Genomic DNA, 10,816 nt, shown 5'->3' on the forward strand with positions numbered 1-10,816 from the left:
CACGAGCCCCAGCAGCTGGGAAACAACACAGGTGACCTGCAGTCAGGATGAACCTTTCATCCCCAGCCTTTCCCAGCCTCTCCTGCCCCCGGCCCAGGAAATTACCAGCAGGAATCAGAAGGACCTGGGTACCCACAGGACTCACTGTGCACCACGCCAGCGGCCAAGCAGCTCCATCACCTGCAGCAAAACAGGCTATGACCCATCACCACCACCATCCAACCACACTGAGGTGGGGCGGGGGTGAGCAGAGCTCCTTTGTCTCCCAAATCCAGAGTTTTAAGTGTTTCCCGGGAGCAGGAATGGAGCAACAGGCTACACAGAGTCACACAGCCCTGGACTATCGTACCCAAGACCTCTTCTCTTAAATGCCTATAAAAGATGCTCTTTTTCTGCACCAAACGATCAAGTTCTTTATACAGGCTAAATAGCAAATGCTGCTGCTGCTGCAAATGGGGAAACTGAGGCACGCAGGTGACCTGGCAAAGCCCCACAGCACCAGCAGCAACCGGCGCCATGGCTGGGGACAGCGGAGAGCTCGAGACGCAGCCCGCTGCAGCGATGCTGAGATGCGCCCCCCGAGCCCGGCCAGCGCTCCCCACCCCGAGCCCGGCCAGCGCCCCCCCCACCCCGGAGCCCGGCCAGCGCCCCCCCCCACCCCGAGCCCGGCCAGCGCCCACCCCCCCCGGAGCCCGGCCAGCGCCCCCCGCCCCCGGAGCCCGGCCAGCGCCTCCCCCCGCCCGGAGCCCGGCCAGCGCCCCCCGCCCCCGAGCCCGGCCAGCGCCCACCCCCCCCGGAGCCCGGCCAGCGCCCCCCGCCCCCGGAGCCCGGCCAGCGCCCCCCCCCACCCCGAGCCCGGCCAGCGCCCCCCGCCCCCGAGCCCGGCCAGCGCCCCCCCCCACCCCGAGCCCGGCCAGCGCCCCCCCCCACCCCGAGTCCGGCCAGCGCCCCCCGCCGGATCCGCCGCTGTTCGCAGGCGGGAACGCGCCCCGGGCAGGAAACGCCGGGAGCTGCTTTCCCGCAGGCGCCAGCAGACGCGGGGGACAGGGAACACATACTGCGATCCGTCTAAAATTAGGCACACTTCTCACCCAGCAAAATCTCACACGTACCACGCTGCAGGCTCCCGGGCGAGGTTATTAACGGAAATGGGATCGGAAACCCCATTTTTATCCCCGGGGGATGATGCTGGGGGGCCTGGGACTCGCTCGGGGGATGCGGCACCGAGGAATCCAGCTCGGCGAGCACAGCGGGTCCCGCACCCCAGCACCTCGCACCGATGGAGCCCCGGAAACCCGACCATCGCCCGGGGGGCTCCACGGCCAGGTCCAGCCAAGCCCAGACACCCGGGTCTGGGGCTCAGCGGTGGGATCATCTCTCCAGCCCAGGCAAGCGCAGGACTAAATCCCCCGAGGGGCACTCTGCATGCTCAGAAGGCCCTGGGGCACCAGCAAACGTGTTCTGTGCATCACACACACCGGAGATCACAATAAACACCCTCCCTGTCATCTCTGCTCCCCACTTCTGCAAAATAGAAATGTTAAAAAAATTACTGATTTCCTGGCCCCGATAAAAGCAGATTAGAAGAATATGGAAAGCAGCGCCATTAAAATTCTCACCAGTAGTTTGTTTTCCTTCTCCAAATCATTTTAAATATTGCATTTAATAGAAAAATAATTTGCTCAGCTGTAAGAAACATCAATTTGCAACTTGAAGCCTTGTATATTAGCCAAAGAAGCTAATGTGTAAACATTAGCAGCTCCAATAACGCGTGGGGTTCAGCCAATGCAATTCCAGGGAGAGAGCAGCCAGATATTAAGACAGAGGATTTGCATAATAAGTCACTTATGCCCGATAACCTCGGTGTTCGGAAAGCGCGGGACTAGAACAATATCCGTCCACCAGCAACTACAGAAGACAAATCTCTTTTTCCAGCTCTCAATGGATTTTACCTGCAAGTCCCCATGGGGGTGCTGAGCCCCCCACAGTGGGTGCCCAGTCCCAGCTCCAGCACCAGGAGCCTCTGGGGACCCTGGGCACAGGGACTGGGGAACTGGGACATGTGGGTTCACTACGGACACCCCGGGACCTGGGGGAGCAAATACAACCGGGACACACACAACCTGAAGGGTTTGTAACAACTCAGGGCTGGCTCACAGCTCACGTGCATCACTCCCTCATGAAGATGCATTTAAAAGCAAAGAGGGAAGAATTAATCTTGGCAGAGTCCTTGTCTGGGGCACATCCAGCTGCAAAAAGCAGCTCCCCTTTCCTCCCACCCCCCCAAAGCAGGTCCCAGGGGGATCAGGACCACTGGGACCAGGGTGCTGCATCACCCCGATGCGAATGCAGCCAGGGCTGCGGCTCCCCAGCTGTTGTGCTGTGATGCTGTGGGGCACAAGGCGGGAGGTGCTGGCCCCGTGGCCAGAGGGGACGTGTGAATTTAACCCCCATCCAAGTGCTGTCCCTGTCCCAGCAAGTCCTGCTCCAGGGAAGGACCAGCATCGCTTCTCCGTCATTGATACCCAGGCCATGAAAGGTCCTGCAGCGCAGAAACATCCTGAAACCGCCCGGCCAGGAGGCCACTAACCTGCAACGCAAGTGCTTTAATAATTAACCACCACTTAATTAACATAGCCAGGACTGCCTCTTCGACTCCATGGGAATAAAAAACAAGGCAGGCAGCTGGAAGCCTCCATCCTGCTTTATTGATCGCTCGCTGTGCAATTGTAGCTCCTGGACTACGGAGCCACCTGCCTGGGGGGAGGAGGGAAAAAGGGAGGATAAAAAAGGGGAAAAACTACTAAAATAGAATTTAAAAAGCAGGGAGAAGGCTCGTTCTGAGCTGGTGATGGGCTGCACGGTCCCCACTGTGCCCAGCATCCCCTCCCCAGCCCTCGGGAAAACAAAAGCAGCAGGAAGGGGAGCAGGAGGAAGGTCGGGCAGAGCAGGAGAACGTCTCAGTGCGATGCAGAATCCAGGTCGGTCTCCTCCTCCTCCCATTTCACTGGGAAAAGCCACGTGGGAAGATCGGCACCGAGGTTCAGAGGTGGCGGAGCGGCTGACGTGGGCACATCCATCACCCGCCAACGCTCAGCGAAACCCTCCGATGTCACACACGGGGAACAGCATCGGCCGGCAGGTCAGAGGCTCCGGCAGAAGCCACCGTGGGGAACGAAAAGGGTCCGTGTCATGGCTCTGAGGAGCTGGACTGAGCCGCTGCCCGGCAGCAGGCACAGCTGGGACACGGCTGAGCGAGACCCCAGACCCAAACATCGGCAGGGGTGTTCTCACCAGTGCCACGCTGGGCTCAGCCACCCAGGGTCGGTGTCGGCTCAGGCATCCATGCATCCATGCATCTATCCATCCCAGGTAAACACCAGCAGCTCCAGCAAACTCTCCGGGGTCTCCATCAGCACCTCAGTGCCACCCAGCGCTCCCAGAGGTCCGAACCTCTCTAACCAGGCAGATGAGCCCCTGCGGTGGTGCTGAACGGGCACTCAGCACCTCAACCCCAGGTGAGCTCCTTGCAGCCCCCATGCCCAGCACTGTGCCCCCCTTCCCTGCACCCAGACCAGCTGCAGCCACCAAACCCAGCCTAAGTAGGACAGCTCAGCCGTCCCACAGGAAAAACAGGCAGGAGACAGCGCCTTGCACCCAGAGATGCAGTTCGGCCCAGCGCAGTGAGCAGCAGGTCCCCAGGTGATTTACTAAATTAAAAGTTCAACTAATAAAAAGAAATAGCCCCACGCAGAGATGCGCTGCTCCGGTTTGATATCGTTATAATCAAAGGGAAGCAGGCTGATTGCTGGCTGTGGGGGGAAGAAATCAATTGGACATCATCACTCAACAGACAGATGAAACTACAGTAAAAAATAAGCAGAAATGGGAAAGTCCTTGGGAAAAGATTCAGCTGGGCACCAGCCAACCCCCCAGTGCAGCCCCAGCCCCGCGGGGAGCGGCAGCGCCTGCCCTGGCCCCAGGGCTGCACAGGTCACCCCCAGCTGCTGCTCCCCAAAGACACCGGAAAGCTCCAGCACCCGGGTGGGGAACGGCTGGACTTGGTGATCTTGAGGGTCTCTTCCAACCAACAGGATTCTGTGATCTGCCAGACAGCGAGAAGAGCCCCGGGCAGCACCCCAAAGCCGAGCCCCCCGCCCTGGCTGCAGTGAGTGCTTCCCCTCCGCTCCTGGTGACATCCTCCCGGTGACATCCTCCCGGTGACATCCTCCCCCCGGTGACATCCTCCCGGTGACATCCGGCTGCCCCAACCAGCGGCTGATGATCCAGTTGCGGGGTGAAACACACTGAACCGGAGCAGCGCTCACTCCCCAGCTGGGCTAATTGGGCTAATTAGTCTTAAGTTCTCCAGCGGGAGCAGCACGCCAGGGGCTGCCACCACTGTGCTCGTCTGCACACACGGTCATCTGTGGGCACCAGGAATGGCCGTGGGGACAGCGGCCTCGTTAAGACACATCAGGTCATCGGTGTCCTTGTCCCTTGTCCTGGGAGAGCTCAGAACATCTCAAGCCAGATCGGTTGCTGCATCCCAGCCACACAATCCTGATTAACTTAACGATGTTGAGAAAGGTCTGATCCACACAGCAGGGGCCGGGATGTCAAAGCGGTTCACTGGCTCATACAGGGTTCCCTGGGGGGGTCCCCAGCACCCGGTGGTGCCGCACTGGGGCAGAGCCCAGCACCCAGCGCAGCCACAAACAGGGATGGATGGATCCCCCAGCACCCCGCACGGTCAGGAGCTGCGGGCGCACGGACCCGCGCAATTCGCCAACGTTTTGCAAGCCAAAAAAAAATAGCATATAACAAAAATATTCGGAGTTGCTCTGGCTGCACCACATTTACACCCCAGGGGCAGCGAGGGGGCAACGCTGCGCTCCCACTGCACCCCCACCCGGGACAGGGTTTCCCAGCCCCCATTGTGGTGGGATTCAGTCTCTGGGTGGGAGAAACTGGGGTGCAAAGCCTGAGGGCCTTAAGTCTGTAGGAAACCCATGGGGTGCCCCAGGACCTCTGTGTGTCCCCCGTGTGCTGCAGAGCAGGGCTGTGACACCCCGGGTGGGACCCAGAGAGCACGAGAGCAGCCCCGGAAGCAGCTGCAGCTGACGACCACCCAGCAAGCGGGAGCAACGCTCCAGATTCAACAGAGAAAACATAAAAAGCCCGAAAGAGCAGCTGATGTGTGACCCCCCGGCGGCAGCAGCAGCTCGGGCAGGGACAGGGCTGTCCCCACACGCAGACGCGGGCAGGGGCTCTGCCTTTGCTTTCCAGCAGCTGGAGACGAGCTGGACTTCGGATGTTGATCCAGGCACAGGGCGCAGAGCAGCCGCTCCCAGCGCCAGGGAAGGAACCAGCCCAGGGAACACGCAGGAAAGTCCCTCCAGCACCAGCCAGCTCCGCAGCCCTCCTCCTCCTCCTCCTCCTCCTCGTGAGGAAGAACAGGCCCCATGTCCCCAGGACCCCCAGCCAGGGAACCCCCTTGTCACCCACCCCCCACATCCATCCCCACGCAGGGCAAACCAGCAGCAGCTCCTGCCAGGCCACCTGCAGCACGAAGAAAAACCTCCATCTCCAGGACTTATTTTAAGGCCGCCAACAAGGAGGCAATTAGCGCCGAGGGAAGAATTGCTGGGAATCCTGCTTCTCCAGAAATCAAGCCTCAGTTTCCCCGAGTACAAGGAGCGGGGTCTCCAGCCTGGAGCAGGATCCAGGGAAAGCTGCAAAACAAATCCCGAGCTGCCATGGGGGAGAAGAGGAGGTTTGGGAATCTCGACATTTAATCATGCAGTAGCTAAAGGTTCCCAGACATGTCTAATAAGACAATTATAGTGCATGTTAATAATAGATTATTAAAAAGCTTATTTGTGGAGGTTGAAGCAGGCAGATGGCAGGGCTGTGTCGATAAGGCTCTCCCGAGCCCGTGCTACCTCCCGGCTCCGAGCACACAGCAGGGATTTACCTGCGCTGCCTCCTCCCGCTTAACCCTTGCACAGCGGCCGGAAGCAAAGCAGCAAATTCCTGGGGGGCTGCAGCCAGGAGAGGAGTTTTTTGGGGTGCGCTGGGGTGCTCGGGACTCTCAGCACCTTTGCAATGGGTTGAGTGCGATGGAAAAGGTCCATCCCGGGTGCAGTGGGGGAGGCTGTCACAGCCAGGGCAGGGTCAAAGCCTTTGTCTCCCAGGCGTGTCCCTGCCCCCGGCCCGGATCCTGCTGGGCTTTGCTCCGGGAAAGCTCCCAGGGAAGCTGGATGGGGATGGTTTGTCTTAGTTTGGATAACAAAGGGGAAAAAAACAAGTGGAATTTGGTCCAGGAGGTGACTCACCAGGATCCCATTCCCGAGGCAGGGGCAGGGCCGAGCGCCCAGGAAAACATGACACGGGAGCGCTGGAGCAAGCAGGGAGGCTAAAATGAAACAAACGCAACTGCAAGGCTCGGTGGAGGGGAAAACACAGGCACCGACCCTCCACCGCGGGATACAGAGGGACAGGAGCATCGCAGCCCCCGTAACTCTGCCCCAGCCCCACGGACGGTGAAGATCATGGAGAGGGGATCCAGCAGAGCGGGAAAGCTCAGCCCCGGGCACACGGGGGCTCACCCGCGGGATGTTCCAGAGGGCAGGAGCATTTGGGGCTCTGGGAGAGGCCACAGCACTTCCAGAGCATGGAAAACACAGCAACAAGAGACAGAGATTCTTCCCTGGCACAGCAGAGCAGCGAGGGAAAAAAATCCAAGCCTGAAACAAGCTGACAATGCTCTCGCACATTTTATGTGCTTGGTGTAGGCAGGGTGGGGAGGAAAAAATGCCCTGGCATGGAAAAGCCCATTGGCAGCCAGATGGAGGGAAATAAACACTGCGAGGAGCAGGATCAGGCACCCGGAGAGCATCGAACACGGATCCCATCCCCAGCACCTGGGGCTGGTGCAGGGGCTGCCGGCGGCGTGTGCCCCTGCGGCCCCTGGGACCCGTTCCCCCCCCCGGCCGGCGGAGGGAGACGCTGCGGTTAACGGTTGGGGCGGGGGACACCGGGCAGATTTGTTCCGCTCCCCGACCCCAATCCCAGCCCTGGGGACGGCGTCTGCTCAGGGCTTCCCATTCACTGAGACAACACAACCGCCACGGGGTCAGGGTCACCCCTGCTGCGCTGTCCCGGCGGCGGCAGGACCCCCCGGGGTCCCCAGCGAGGAGCTCAGCCAAGACAACCAGCAACCACCCCCCTGAACAAGTCCTAGCGCCCCCAGAGATGCCACCAACCCCAACGCGGGGCTCCCCAGCAGCACCAACTAAGTCAAAGCTCCAAACTCAAATATTTTATTTGCTTAATTGCTGCTCCCGCAGTCAAACCAAGTGCAAACAGCTTCCGCATAATTACAGCGGGAGTGCCGCGCGGCTGCAGGCGCGTGTCCCCACCGCGTGTCCCCACCGCGTGTCCCCACCGCGTGTCCCCACCGCGTGTCCCCAGTGTCACAAAACAGCCCACAGCAGGAATGGGGGACACAGGCTGGGGTACACAAGCAAGTCACTGCTGAAGATTTGGGGTGCATGAGTGCGATACAGAGGAATGGAGCTGCACCCTTTCCGAGCAGAAGGCAAAAGGAGGGGACAAAATGAGCTGAGGCTGCAAAACCCGCTGCCCCGCGGCCCAGCCTGCTCCCAGATGGACGCTTCCAGCAAGAGCAAAGAAAAGCTCTAGTTTTTATTGCAAAGAGCCCAGGGAGGGAAGGTGGGGCTGGCAAAACACACCAGTGACAACTCGCAGATCCCCGTCGCAGCCGCTGACACCGTGAGAGCACAAGGGACCCCTCGGGCTGGAGGGCCAGTAAATGCTTTTCCAACACTTCGAGCAGTGACAGCTTAGTCACTCTGAAATCTGAAACTGCAAAAGTTTGCATGCTGCAGAAAGGAGCAAAGAGCATCCCGGGCTGGTGGGGAAGCTGCAACGCCGCACCCAGCTCCCATCGCAGCTCAGCCAGGTCAGCCAGCCACGCCGTGCCTCAGTTTCCCCACTTGTGGAAGGATCACACTGCGCCCCTTCTTTTAAAGGAGTGGCAAGAAAACCCCCCATCTCCCAAACACCCACAGTGATGAGCAGCTGGTCCTCTGCATGATGGGCATGGGGGTCTCCAGTGACCCCAGAGCACACACAGATGGTTTAAGTATTTTTCAGCAGCCCTGCCCGCTGTGCAGCCCCGGCCCTGCGGGGACCAGCCAGGGACGTCCCCACCGCCCGGACACGTCCCCGCAGCCAGGCCATGTCCCCACCGCCCGGACACGTCCCCGCAGCCAGGCCATGTCCCCACCGCCCGGACACGTCCCCGCAGCCAGTAAAGCCGCACCAGGAGGAACAAACACTGAGATTTATGTGAAAAGCAGCCGACGGCGAGGACAATGGACACAGGGAGCTGGACAGCCCCCCCGCCTCCAGCTGAACCCGGCCCTTCGGCTGCACCCCGGAGCTGAGCCCTCACCCAGCACACGGCTCTGCCCCCACCAGCTGCCCCAACAGAACATAAACCCATTCCTTCCCCCCCATCCTCCACCTCGCATCAGGAGCCTCGGCTGCTTCGTATTTCCCCCATCCATCCATCCATCCATCCACCGTTCCCCCTTCTGCATGGGTTGCGCTTATTTTGCTCACTGTTGATGGGTGTCACTATTTATAATATTTTGAGAGAGGCCATTACTCCAAAAAAAAAAAAAACCAGAAAGAAACCAATACACCAACACAGGGACTGCATGCGGGTGAGCTGCTTCATTTTAAAGGAAAAAAATACAGAACCAGGCAAAAATGCACCTTAATGTACCGAGCTACAGCACCAGGTCCTTCAAGCATGGCACCAGCTCCCTCCTCCCCGTGCCTCAGTTTCTCCCGCAAAAAGCCCTCACAGTCCCTGGCCGCACTTGGGCAGCCCCAAATTCTCCCCCCGCAGCACCCGGTCGCTGCTCCTCACTCCTCCGCTCCCCGCTCGCAGGGTCAGGCCGGGCGAGCCGCGAGTCGCAACGCCGAGCTGCCCAAAGGAACGACGACAAAACACCCCACATAAAGAATTCTTAAACCGATCGTGCGTTGGTACAACTCGAATTGTATCCCGTGCCACGGCGAGAGGCTGCGACCGGAGAGCGGCCTCGGCGCCACCTGTTCCTCCCGCGGGTCCCCAGTCCCCCGGCCCCCTCCGGGACCGAGTGACACACAACGCACCCGGACCCGCCGCCGCCGCCCGGGGCTGCACCCCCGCCCAAACGGGCTCCCGACGGCGGCGTTCGGTGCCCGGTGCGTCCTCCCCGCCCGAGCCACGAACCCGCTGCAGGGCTGCCCCTGCAAACGAGCCCCCGCTGCCACCGGGGGGGAGTTTTCCTTCCCGGGGGTGCAGCTGGAGCGGCGGACAGAGGAGGGACGGAGGTCGCCCCGGTACCGGAGGCCGCCGGGCTCGGGTGGGCTCAGCTCCGGCCGTGCAGACAGGGGGTGCAGCCGAGCCCCTGTACCCGCCAGCGGGCTCCGGGGAGCCCCGGGCTCCGGTGTCCCGAACTCGACGGCCGGGGGAAGCCACAGCGGCGGGACGGGAGGAGCCGCTCGCACCGGGGTGGCCCCGCCAGCGGGGTGCTGGGGAGCTCCCCCGAGCTCGCGGAGCAAACAGGACCCCCCGCGAACACCCCCCCCGCGCCGGTACCCCCTGCGTTCGTACCGGCGGGCGTCTCGGTGTCCAGCGCGCAGACCCGCAGGGCGAGGGCGAGCAGCAGCGCCCGGGCGCTCCGCATGGTGCGGCCGGGGAGGGCGGGGCGGCGGAGGGGCCGGGGCCGCCGGGGCCGCTCGGGCCCGCGGTTCCTGCGCGGCGGCGCAGCGGGGCACGCGCGCCCGCCCCGCGCCTCAAATAGCGGCGGCTCCGCTCCGCCTGACGTCAGCGCCGCGCGGCACCGGCACCGGCAGCGGCGGCGGCACCGGGCGGGCCGGGGGCGCCCCCTGCCGGCCGCCGCGCGCACCCGCAGCCCCAGCCCCGCTCCCGCCCCCCGGCGGAGATGGCGGAGGGGAGCCCCGGTGATGGGGGAGCCCCGGTGATGGGGGGGAGCCCCGGTGATGGGGGGGAGCCCCGGTGATGGGGGAGCCCCGGTGATGGGGGGGAGCCCCGGTGATGGGGGGGAGCCCCGGTGATGGGGGGGAGCTCCGGTGATGGGGGAGCCCCGGTGATGGGGGTCCCGGGGGGCAGGGGGCGCACGGCTACCGGAGGGGTTTCCCGGTGGCGGAGGACGCTGCCCGGGAGCGCCGGCTGCTTGGGGGGCGCGGCTGCGGGGTTGGCACCCGGTGGACGGGGGGCGGGCTGCGGGCGGGGGGCGGGTGCAGACGGGAGGCCCCGGGTGCAGGAGGGAGGGAGTGCGGCTGCGAGGGGGACACCGGTTGCAGGAGGGTCCCCGGTTGGAGGGGGGGTCCCAGTTGCAAGGCGTTCCCCGGTTGCAGGGGGGCGACAAGGCTGCAGGGAGGTTGAGCGGGGGTCCCTGGGTGCAGGAGGGTCCCCAGGAGCAGAGGGTGTCCCCAGGCTGGGGGGGTCCCCACTAAGCTGAGGGTCCACAGCTGCAGACGGGGTGCTGGTGGTGGGTGTGGTGGGAGCTGCAGGTGGGAGGGGTGCAGAGCACCTTGTGTGGGGCTCCTGCACCCCACAGAGCTGAGCAAAGGGGGGGTGACACCCACCCTGGGGCGGGCTGGTGGGTGCCCCAGTGTCTTCAGTGCCCCCAGACCCTTTGGGGGGGTCTCCCGCCCCCAGCTGCCATGTCCTGCTGGGTGTCCTCGAGCGACAGGGACATGGTGACAT

The 10,816-nt window shown here is 62.7% G+C and overlaps 1 protein-coding gene across 2 annotated transcripts in view; it reads right to left on the reverse strand.

The window, feature by feature from the left end:
* Positions 1-9,842, reverse strand: part of PTPRU (protein tyrosine phosphatase receptor type U) — a 48,775-nt gene extending 38,933 nt beyond the window's left edge. For both annotated transcript variants that reach the window (XM_082071722.1, XM_082071721.1), the window contains exon 1: positions 9,698-9,842. In XM_082071722.1, coding sequence (XP_081927848.1) covers positions 9,698-9,770 — 73 coding nt within the window. In that variant the 5' untranslated portion in view covers positions 9,771-9,842. The remainder of the gene's footprint in view (positions 1-9,697) is intronic.
* Between the last annotated feature and the right edge of the window lie 974 nt (positions 9,843-10,816).

Source organism: Streptopelia decaocto (genome assembly GCF_964273445.1).
Source record: "Streptopelia decaocto genome assembly, chromosome: 23".
Classification (NCBI taxonomy): domain Eukaryota; kingdom Metazoa; phylum Chordata; class Aves; order Columbiformes; family Columbidae; genus Streptopelia; species Streptopelia decaocto.